This window comes from Solanum lycopersicum, chromosome 5 (genome assembly GCF_036512215.1).
Source record: "Solanum lycopersicum chromosome 5, SLM_r2.1".
Lineage (NCBI taxonomy): Eukaryota > Viridiplantae > Streptophyta > Magnoliopsida > Solanales > Solanaceae > Solanum > Solanum lycopersicum.
The window spans coordinates 13,502,675-13,513,811 of NC_090804.1; the positions used below are offsets into that span (position 1 = coordinate 13,502,675).

Below are 11,137 nucleotides of genomic sequence, written 5' to 3' on the forward strand. Positions count from 1 at the left end.
ATCGAGGAGTTCATATCCCCCAATAATTTTACTACGATATAATGTTATGATATTGATAATTATTTCTATTTGTAAGAATTTTTAGGTGTTCATGTATCGTATATAAGTGTGGTAGCCGCACATAATTACTTGTATGATAAGATAAAAAAAAATAGTGAATGTATATTGTGGTAAGGATAAAATAAAATTAGAGTTAAAAAAGGATAAAAATTCTTTTTATTTAATTTTTGGTTTTCGAGAAGATGATTTGGCTCTAGTGACCACCCAAACCCTCAGCCTTTTCTCCTCCGTCACCTGTTCCCGACTCGCGCATCTCTCTGCAACAGTTGTCATCTCGGAACCCTAAAACTCTCTCTGGCTTGTGCTTCGGTCTTCAAATCCACATTCACTCTCATCTGACTCTTCCATTTCACTCTCCCCCTTTTTCTCCGATTCATTTTTCTGTATCGATCCTCTTTCTCGACAAGGCCATGGCAGAAGGAAATCTTGATCTTCCTGACGATCTCCTTTCCTCTAAGACTTCTGATCACTCCAAAGGTGCTCTATATTTTGTTTAATTTTGATTTACAATTACTTTAGGGCTTATTTCAATTCTAGGGCTTCAGATCAGCCATCTCTCGATTCCAATTGTTCTATTGCAAACTCAAAATACACTGTCAATCTTAATTCAAACATTTATTTTTCACTACCAAGTTGTTGATTTTTCTCACGAAAATATCATCTTCTTCTAGTGTTTGGATCTACCAGTAGTTGATTTTCTTATTTATTTACTAAACATCTGCTTGCTTGCAGGTAATGATGACAACAAGCCTTTCATGGGCCAGCTTGATATTTCCAAAGGTATATATCTTTTTTTAATTATGATTGGTTACATCCCGACTCTGGATCTTCTGATATGTACTTTTTACATTCTCTTGTAATTCTCCTTTAGATCAACCAATGGTGGACAGCAGCATTCCTTTGTCTCCGCAGTGGCTTTATGTTAAACCAAGCGACACAAAGATGGTCAGTTTGCTTACTCAGACAATGGATTATTCCAAGTAGAATTCTCCTTAGTTTTTTTTGGACCCTAACATCTGCTTTTGTGCCGTGCATTTTGCTATTTGGAATACTTGATAGACGGTTTGCAATTTGACAAGAAATTCTGTTCAGACCAGTCCAGATATGGATGTGCAGTTACAACATCATATGAAGTCATTGTCAACTTTAAAATTGTTTTTATTCTCGTACATGATTGAGACTTTTTACTTGCTTTCTGTGTGAAACTACAAAGGAAATAGTATGTTACATCCGGAGATTCGCCTTTCTAAGTATATATATATATAGAGTGGGAACCCTTAAGAATGAAGTGTTCTATTGTTGAATTAGACAGTCTTCGTGAAATCTTGTCAGTGTTGGTACCAAAACCATATTAGACATAACAAAGTAATTGATTTTGATATTGTAGTACCCATATTTGTTGACTAAGTATGTGTGGTCTGCTTAAGACGGAAAATTTTACACACTAAGCAATTGGAGTAGAAGAGTGTAACAAAGGTTTTTGTTCGTTAAGCTCATGATTTTATATGGTATTTATCACAGAGGAATACTTCTGTCATGAACGTTGTCCATTTACTTGTGGCTTCACAAAGTTCTACGTCTTAAAACTGAGATTCAGAAAAGTCACTGTCGGTCCAAGCTCCTCTTATTGATCTAAAAAACAAAAGATACCTTGAAACACCCCAAAAACACTTTCCCTTTAAACTTCAACTGAGTTCGGTCACGTCGTAGCATTATTTCCTCCTAGACTTTCTACGTATGAAATTCTTGAAGTGTCTGTTTCCGATTTCTGTTGCAATGTTAAGCAGAACTGAAGAAAATTTTGTTTTATTTGCCTGTAATCTTTTTGAGATTTGGATTTCCATTCTTCTCTCTCTCTCTCTATATATATCTCAAAGTGCCAGGTGCCCATATTTCTATTATACTGCTTGAATTTTCTAGTAAAATGTTTTCTACTTTGTTCTATTCATCAAAGTGCCAGGTGCCCATATTTCTATTATACTGCTTGGATTTTCTAGTAAAATGTTTTCTACTTTGTTCTATTCATCATAGGAACCACGTCCACCAAGCTCTCTGTCACTTGGAAGTTCTGTTGATTCAAGTCAGAAGGACGCTTGGCGTACAGATGTACCTGAGGACAAGAAGGATTGGAGAAGAACGACAATGGAAACTGAGAGCAGTCGCCGGTGGCGTGAGGAAGAGAGGGAAACTGGCTTGCTTGGTCGGAGAGAACGAAGGAAAACCGATCGCCGTGCTGAGCATGACGTTAATAACCGTAATTCTGGGGTTGATACAAGGCGTGATAACAAGTGGTCTTCTAGGTGGGGTCCTGATGACAAGGAAAAAGAAAATCGCACTGAGAAAAGGATAGATGTAGATAAGGAAGATGTTCATAATGATGGCCAAACATTTGTGGCCAACCATACTGTCTCAGAACGGGAGTCAGATTCTCGTGACAAGTGGCGTCCACGCTATAAAATGGAGGGCAACTCTGCAGCTCCAAGTTCCTATCGAGCTGCTCCAGGTTTTGGACAGGAGAGAGGAAAAGTAGAAGGGTCAAATGTGGGATTTAACTTGGGTCGTGGGAGGTCTACTGGGACTATTATAAGAACTTCCTCTGGGGGTGCAATTGGTGCTTCACCATTTGAGAATTCTGTTCCTGGAAAATCAGGAATCTCGACTGGCATAATCAGTTATCCAAGGGGGAAAGCTCTTGACATATACCGCAGGCAAAAGCTTGGCTCATCTCTTTGTAGCATGCCTGAAAATATGGAAGAAGCTCCCCCAGTTACTCAAGTAATTGCTATTGAACCATTAGCTTTTGTTGTTCCTGATGCTGAGGAGGAGGTGAGCTACATCTATTACTTCGTTTGTTCAGACTTAGTAGGTTTTCTAAGTTTTTAAAAAATATTTGATACCAGATTGCTTGATCAATCTTATTATAGGCTGTTTTCAATGATATATGGAAGGGTAAAATTACTGGTGGTGGTGTTTCTAACAATTCCTTTAGAAAGGGTCAATCAATGGATAATGTCACAGGTAATTGTTTCTCTAACGCCATGTCTGGATGCGGTACTGACTGCTACTCCCATCCTATCCGTTGTCTTTTTGAAGTAGGATAAGAGATTTCTCTCTGAATTTGTTTTTGTATCTTCCAGAAACAGGGGATACAGAGCCCAACAATACGAAAATAGGTGCTCCCTCCGCTGATGTCACTGAAGAGACAGTTGATGGGTTGCTGAAAACATCAATACGTGTTGAAGAAGCCAATACCTATAGCTTTGTTTACGAGAACGGTGTCAGGGTCAAGTTTGATGGTGAGTATAGTATTACCTCTATTTAAATCAGCTCTTCTCATCTAGGTTGATTTTCTTGTTGGCTTCTGACAAAGGAACTTGTTTGTGATTCAGGAGGAGATAATCATGAAGGACAGAAAGACAATCATTCTGAAGCTATCGCCGCAGATGGAAGTTTGTTGACCAGGGAGAGAGCTGATAATAGTGACTGCTTCAAATACATTAGTGGGTCCCAATTTGATATTTCTATGCAGAGCTTACCAGATTCTGGAGCAACCAAGACACCTATCTTTGAGAACAGTCAACATGTTGCTTTTGATGGCAGTTTAAAGGTGTCTGATGATTCAAATTCCGCATTTGTGAAGTCCTCTTCTGAAATCTATTGGAACAACCTTCTAGGAAGGGGTATTCCACCAGAGGAGTTGAGTTTGTACTATCGTGATCCTCAGGGCGAAATCCAGGGGCCATTTCTTGGAGCTGACATTATTTCATGGTTTGATCAGGGATTTTTTGGTATGGACTTGCTAGTTCGCTTGGAAGATGCCCCTGAAGATTCACCTTTCTTTGAACTTTGTGATGTAATGCCGCATTTGAAATTTGAACATGAGCATGTTGGTAACACCAATCTTTCCCAGGCAGAACCATCTGCTGTACTAGAGGGGAAGTTGGATCCTGATTTACGTAGCTCAGCTTCTGTTCCTGAGATGGTTGGATATTCTGCCTTTGATGGTTCGAGCTGGCCGCCATCTGATTTTGATGGCATTGGTGGACATCGTGTTCAGTCAATACCTGATCATCCAGCTCGTCAATTTAAACCTGCATATTTACATAGTGAAGACTTTAACAATTTTGTTGCTCAAGATGAAGGTGAGCTAGCATTTTTAGCTTGGATCATTATTGTTTATCTGAGGTGGGAATCTAGCCTCTTTCCCTGCATATAGGCCATCAAGGTCATGGCCATTGATATTTAACGTGGTTGGCCTTTATCTGTTATTTTGCTATTGAATTCTTTAACTTTCCGTCTTCATTGCAGAAATTGTGTTTCCGGGAAGACCTGGAAGTGGTGGCAATGCTATTGGAAAAACTTCCACAGGCCTTACTGATCCTTCAAAGATCCACCGTGCAACTCCAAGCGCAATATGTGAGGGTGGAGTTCCAGATCACGAAGGGACATTGCACCCACTTGGTTTATTATGGTCAGAGCTTGAAGGGACTGCAGGAAAGAATGGTCCTATCTTTGACGTTCCTTTTAGAGGAAGTGGGCAGGATCAAGTTCTAAACTCTGGTGCTGCAAGGGTTGGGCCATTTGGTGCCAAGACGGATTCAACCTCCGCTCTGGAGACGTGGACTGATGCTTATAGAAGAAATGCTGGATCTGAACTCAACATATATCATGATGCTATGGATGCCAGCCGCTTGTTGCACCAGGACCATGAATTGAACCGGTTTGAGTTGGCAGACAAGATGTTTCCCCAACAACTTCAGCAACAGCGTCCTCATAATTTGATATCCTCTCATAATAGTCACTTAAATGAAGCTATGATGGAACGTGGCAAAAATCATAATTCAATACACCAACCACAGTTAGCGAGTCAGACTGGGCAGGATCTGGAACACTTCATGGCGCTTCAGCTGCAACAGCAGAGACAGTTGCTGCAGCTTCAACAACTGCAGCAACAGCAACAGTTCCATCAACAGCAAATGCTAATGAAAGAACAAGAGTCTCATGCTAGGCAGCTGGTTCTTGAACAATTATTGCAGAGACAAGTACATGATCCAAGTCACACACAATCACGTCTTGATGCTATTAGGCATAGCAGTGCTCTGGAGCAGGTGTTGATAGAGCAACAAATTCTGAGTGAACTGCAACAGCGTCCACATCTTCCACCAAGACATGCTGAACCATCTATTGAGCATCTCATTCAAGCAAAGTTTGGTCAAATACCACATCAAGGGCCTCAAAATGATTTAATGGAGCTCCTATCACGGGCAAAACATGGACAATTGCACCCTTTGGAGCATCAAGCCCTTCAACAAGAACAAGCACATGAGAGGTTAAGACAGCGATTGGAAATGGAGGAAGACAGACAGATTGGTGCTGTCTGGCCTGCTGATGAAACTGGTCAGTATCTAAGAAATTCAGGTGTTGCTCGTCGAGCAAACTCTGGATTTGGTTCATTAGATATTTATCAACAGCAACAGATGCCCCCTGCAGAAGAGCATGTTAGTCATCTGCAAAGGAATTTGTCAATGCAGGATAGAATTCAGCGGGGTCTCTATGACACTGGATTTCTGCCTTTGGAACGGACGATGTCAGTACCTGGTGGTGGTCCTGGTGTTAATTTGGATGCCATAAATCCTCTAGTGCGCGCACAAGGTTTAGAAATGCAAGATCCAAATTCAAGAATGCACTCAGCTGGTCATATGCCTGGTTTCTCGTCTGGCATCCACTTGCAATCTCCTCACCGTCCTCTATTTTCAAGTCAATTTCATGCTCCAAATGTAGATACAATTGAAAATCATTGGTCCGAAAGAAATGGTCAGTTACCAGCTGATTGGATGGAAACTAGGCTGCAGCAACTACATCTCAATGGTGAGAGGCATAGAAGGGATTTTGATGTCAAGAGGGCTTCTGAAGATCAAAGTATGTGGATGTCAGCTGGTGCTAATGATGACAGTTCAAAGCGATTACTTATGGAACTGCTCCAGCAAAAATCTGGTCAGCAGTCAACTGAGCAAGCAGAAATTACCAGAGGGATTTTGTTTGAGAGGGGCTTTCAGTCTGGTCACTTTTCTACGACAAATGCTTCAAACCGTTCATTCAACCCTCTTTTGGACCAGGATACAAGTCTAAACCAAGCTTTCTCTGTTGGGTCATATGGTTCTAATTCAGGTTTTCCACCACAGAGAGATCATGTAAATGAGATTGCCGGTAGTCTTGATGCTTGTGAGAGATTGCCCTTCCAATCTCATTCTGGAGCTTTTGCTGAACCTGAACCTGTCTTTTCCAGCATCAATGACGCCTCTCAGGTAATTTACAAGATCCCACACCTACATCTTATATGTGTTGGCAATGAAGATACACTCTTACATGTCACTATGGTTATCTGTAGGTACATTTGGAGGCTCGCGAAAGTATCGTTAGGCAAGCTGGTGTGGCGACTGTAGAAGGGGAAATGCCAATTAACTTGCTCAGCAGGCACACTTCACTTGGGACTGGAGGTTACTCTCTCTCTCTATATATATACACAATTACACAGACGTATATTATACATATACACAAGTTGTGTACTATATTGAATGCTATATATGTGTGTCTGTGCTTGTGTATTGTCTTATTAAAAGAAAGTTTTATTGTTTAACAGATTATAATGTTTTCAAATCATCTTCAGGTGGAAGTCTCGACTCCTACAATGACAAGAATGATAGAAGGGATTCAGCTGCGGAGGAAATTCCTAAGGAACGGTATGTGCTATCTCTGTTTCTTCCTCAAAAGGACTCAACTTTATGTATGTCATTCTGATGGGTGTAGTTGGTGGTTTGTGAAATCAAGTAAAGTTTGTGCATTAGTTGCTACAACAATTTTATTCATATAAAATTCTTTGAAAGATCCTGGAGTGTAGAATTTACTGCCAAGATTCTTTTACAAAAAGAATGTACTCTAGTTATAGAAGTAGGTTGGCTTAGTAAGAAACTTTTTTGCTTTAGAGCACTGAACTTTTTAGTTATGATATTTCACTTGCCTACATTATTTTACTGATAATTATACGTCGTATCTGATTAGTTTTTCTTTTTATGATAAAGTGAATATCAATGGTTTAGCGTCGTTTCTTCAGGAAAATGCTCATTCACAAGGAAAATTATGTCTTAGAGCCTTGATGATGACACTGAACCGCACATTAAGCAAGCTAGAGTGCTAAACGTGTTCTGAGCCTCGCTTCAGGGCTTCAGCGTGCCTTTTGATAACACCGAGTTGTGTTTTAATCTTGTATAACTGTGTTATGCAAATATGTCTCTGATTGTAACTTTTACATGGTGCTACTTCTTCCTTGCTCGAAAAAGTTTTGTTCCTCCTCTGTTTTAATATTTTCTTTAATCAGTGTTTTTTCTGTATAAGTCAGGGAAGAGTTTTACTTACTATCCTGTATATGGGACTTGCTCCTTCCCACTATGAAGATTATGTTGTGATTTTGCTTTCCTGATATGCATCTGAATTTTGTTTCTATTTGGGTAGGGTGGTTGTGACATCAAAAAGGTCGGATAACATCTTGCCGAAGTACCCACCTGTATTGCGCGTTTCTTCTACCCAGGAGGGTCTATCGGAGATAGCTTCTGATGGCCTTGTGAGAGGCAAAAATTCTTCAGATGCCATGGCTTCTGAAGGTAGGATGTCTTTTGCCTTTTTATTGCTATCGCTGTTTACTGATTGTCTTGATATTACTATATTGCTAAATATTTTGCCCTTTGAAGATGTGAGAGATATACTATTCCCTATGTCCCAATTTCTGTGATACTCCTTTTTGGTCTGTCCAAAATTATTTTTTCTATTTTTAGTAGCACTTCACTTTGAACTTTCCATTTTACCCTTAATGAGATGATTTCTAGCCACACAAATATTTATGACTTATTTTGAATCACAAGTTTAGAGTCTTCATTTCCTCCTTGAACTCCTTGCCTGGTTGTTACATAAATTGGGATGGAGGGAGTAGTTAGTTTGTCTGCTAATCCTTTGTGGCTTGGGTTGTAAGAGTTAATTGCCAATCCCCTTGCACCACACTCATTCTCTCCATCCTAATTGCTAACCCATCCTTGTATGATTTCTGTCACTAGGGGGTAGGAGGGAAGTGGGAGGTAATGCAGCAAATCAAGTTCCCAGTGCTATGACGTCTGAAAAGAAAGATGGGCGTTTTCGACGAACTGCATCTTGTAGTGATGCTGATGTCTCAGAGACATCATTCAGTGATATGCTTAAGAGTAATGTTAAGAAGGCAACAGCTCAGGAGGCACATGCATCAGAGGCATTGGATGCAACACAGTATGCCCGTAGTGGTAAGAAGAAAGGAAAGAAAGGAAGACAAATTGATCCTGCTCTTCTTGGTTTCAAGGTTACAAGCAATCGCATCATGATGGGTGAGATACAACGGATAGAAGATTAGTGCTGTACAGTTGTAACTTGTGTCCCAATGACGATTCTTGTGCTGTACATTTTCGTGTCATCTGTAAAATTTCCATACCACATTTTCTTTTACTCCATCCTATTTTGTGTAGGGGTGGCTTTTAGATATAGTTAGGTTAGTGTTAGTTAGTGTAGACAATTAGTTGTGTGGATTGAATCTTTATAGATAAAAAAAACCCAATCAGGTAGAGTAGAGGAACATCCTAACAGAATGTTTTCCTTTAGCCAATGAGATAAGGGCAAAAGAATATACCAATAAGTTCTGAAGGAGTAAACTACTTTTAGAAAAAAGGGCACAAGGACCCCCATCCCTCCCTTTTTTTCTTTTTCTTTTCTTTGGTTCTCTCTTTTCTTTTTTTCTAAAAAATCTCTTTTGCCTTAGTTCATGGAAATTTTGCCAGCGTAATTTATTCTATTTCTAAAACTTAATTTTTCATTGTATTAACATCAGAAGAATAACAACTTAGTGAGGAAGTTTATTTATGAAAAAGAAACATTTTATAGCTAGAATTTCACAAAAAAAAAAATCGTATAAATAGTGTCAATTTATATAGTTATTGTAAGGATTATTAATGCACTTTTCGTTATAACTTCTTGTTGGAGAATATTTGATATATGAAACTTAAATAAAGGAGAACAAGTTAGTTTTATACCCTTTTTCATATTTTATATTAATTGTTTATTTTTCCTTTTACACATCTTCTAAAAAATTACATTAAGAAATTATTTTGCAACTTTAAAAGTCTTGTTTAGACGTCCAAAAATAATTAACAGTTAAGTAAAATGAGAAAAATTAGTTTGAGAATACGGAAAAGGGTCATATTTGTCTTTGTACTCGTACAAAAGGGTTAATATTTATCTTTAGTTATACTTCTTTAATATATTTGCCTTATCATCCAACTTTGGAACATATTTGCCCTTGAAAAGTTAAGTATCATACCACTACTTTTAGTATTACATGTATCCTAATGAATGGATATTTTTAATAGAATTAAAATTTACTTTCTATTTAATATTTACCTTACCCACTTATATAAAACCTGCCCACCCAATTTGTAAACCCATTAACCCTAACTCAGTAGCTATCCTTGAAGCATAATACGACATAATTTCTTTTGCATTTTAAATTTCCATCGAGAAGGTTTGATCTAATTTGAAGCATCACATGTATCAATTGGGTGGCATATATTAACTATCTTCTACTACACTAATGGTCTAGAAGAAGTTGATAACAAACTAGTTTGAACTTTCTTTCTTCCAAGTAAGAAGTTTCAATTTTCTTTCTACACAAACTACTTCCACTAATGCCATGATTGGTTACTAGAGTTCCTTCTTTGCATCGTGAACAAAATTATAAATACTACTATAAACACTAGTGATTTCATATGATTGGTTACTAGTGTTTCCCTGCGGCCAAGCCTGCCAGTGAGACAACACCAACTCTATAATGCTTTGACTTGTGTTCATCTATGGTTGATAGGAATTCCATGTGAATTGAACGGTAATTTCGAAAGGATAGCTACGGGATTAGGGTTATTGGACTTTCAAATTGGGTGGGTCGGGTTTTATTTAAGTGGGTTGGGTAAAATGTTAAATAGAAAGTAAATTTTAATTATATTAAAAAATATATATATGTAAAGTGGTGACATAATACTTGATAGAATATATGCCTTCACTTAACAGAACAATGGACCAGGTCCCGTACTACACTAATAAGTATAAACAGAAAGTTAAATGCAGTTTGAACCAACACAACGATTTTACGTGGAAACCTCCTTGCTTAAGGGAGTAAAACCACGACCCGTCTCATAGGATTTTCAATCGTTTTCACTAATCTTCAAAAGCAAAAGTAAAACACGATTACAACAAATGTGAGAAGAAGTTTTTAATCTCACGTTCAACAAGCCTAAGTAGAAAATATTGCTTAACAAGCCTAAGTAGAAACCAATCTACCCACTAAACTATCCCACTTGAACAACTTAGAATTTCAACACTACCCAATGATTCCTTTATAGTTTCAGGAATAGTTTACAATGTAAGAACAAGAGAATATATTCTTAAACAGCTACTCTAAATGCTCCAGAGATTTCTGCTGTTCTTGGAATAATTCTGCCTTTTGTTTGCTAGTAGCCTTTGCAAGTGTTCTTGAAAATTCTTCATCAAGTTGCAAAAACTACCAAAGATGTTAGGAAAGTGCCTTTTATATGGACAAGTCACTTTCCTTAAACTCTTTCCCATTGGTTGGAGAAGTCTCACTTTCTGACGCCATCGGGAAGAGTGCACCTACTTTCTGTACCGTGTCCAGCTGGCAGTCAACTGGCTCGTCACATTGAGAGCCTGGTACCTCTACAAGGTTCCTGTGTTTGTTTCATCTTCAACACTCAAGTAAGAAACCTGATACCTTTACAAGGTCCCTAAGTTTGTCAAATCATCAAAACTGCAAATAACATTTTCCCCCTTTTTGATGATGACAAACAATAGTATCAGATCCACTCCAACTTTGTTCCCCCTTACTATATTTCCCCTCACTTTGTTCCCCCTCATTGTATTCCCCCACATGTATAATCATTTAGCTACTTACCAGTTTACTTCCCCCTTTTGGCATCATAAAAAAGATATGCAGTAA

The 11,137-nt window shown here is 38.4% G+C and overlaps 1 protein-coding gene across 1 annotated transcript; it reads left to right on the forward strand.

Annotated features, from left to right (window-relative positions):
- The first annotated feature begins 205 nt into the window (after positions 1 to 205).
- LOC101253285 (protein ESSENTIAL FOR POTEXVIRUS ACCUMULATION 1-like) lies at positions 206 to 8,903 on the forward strand. Its single transcript, XM_010322719.4, has 12 exons — positions 206 to 537; positions 793 to 840; positions 932 to 1,005; positions 2,092 to 2,886; positions 2,985 to 3,078; positions 3,198 to 3,356; positions 3,450 to 4,202; positions 4,369 to 6,365; positions 6,449 to 6,557; positions 6,728 to 6,800; positions 7,570 to 7,718; positions 8,166 to 8,903. The coding sequence occupies exons 1-12, from the start codon at positions 471 to 473 to the stop codon at positions 8,489 to 8,491; spliced, it is 4,644 nt and encodes a 1,547-aa protein (XP_010321021.2). The 5' UTR covers positions 206 to 470; the 3' UTR covers positions 8,492 to 8,903.
- Positions 8,904 to 11,137: the final 2,234 nt, after the last annotated feature.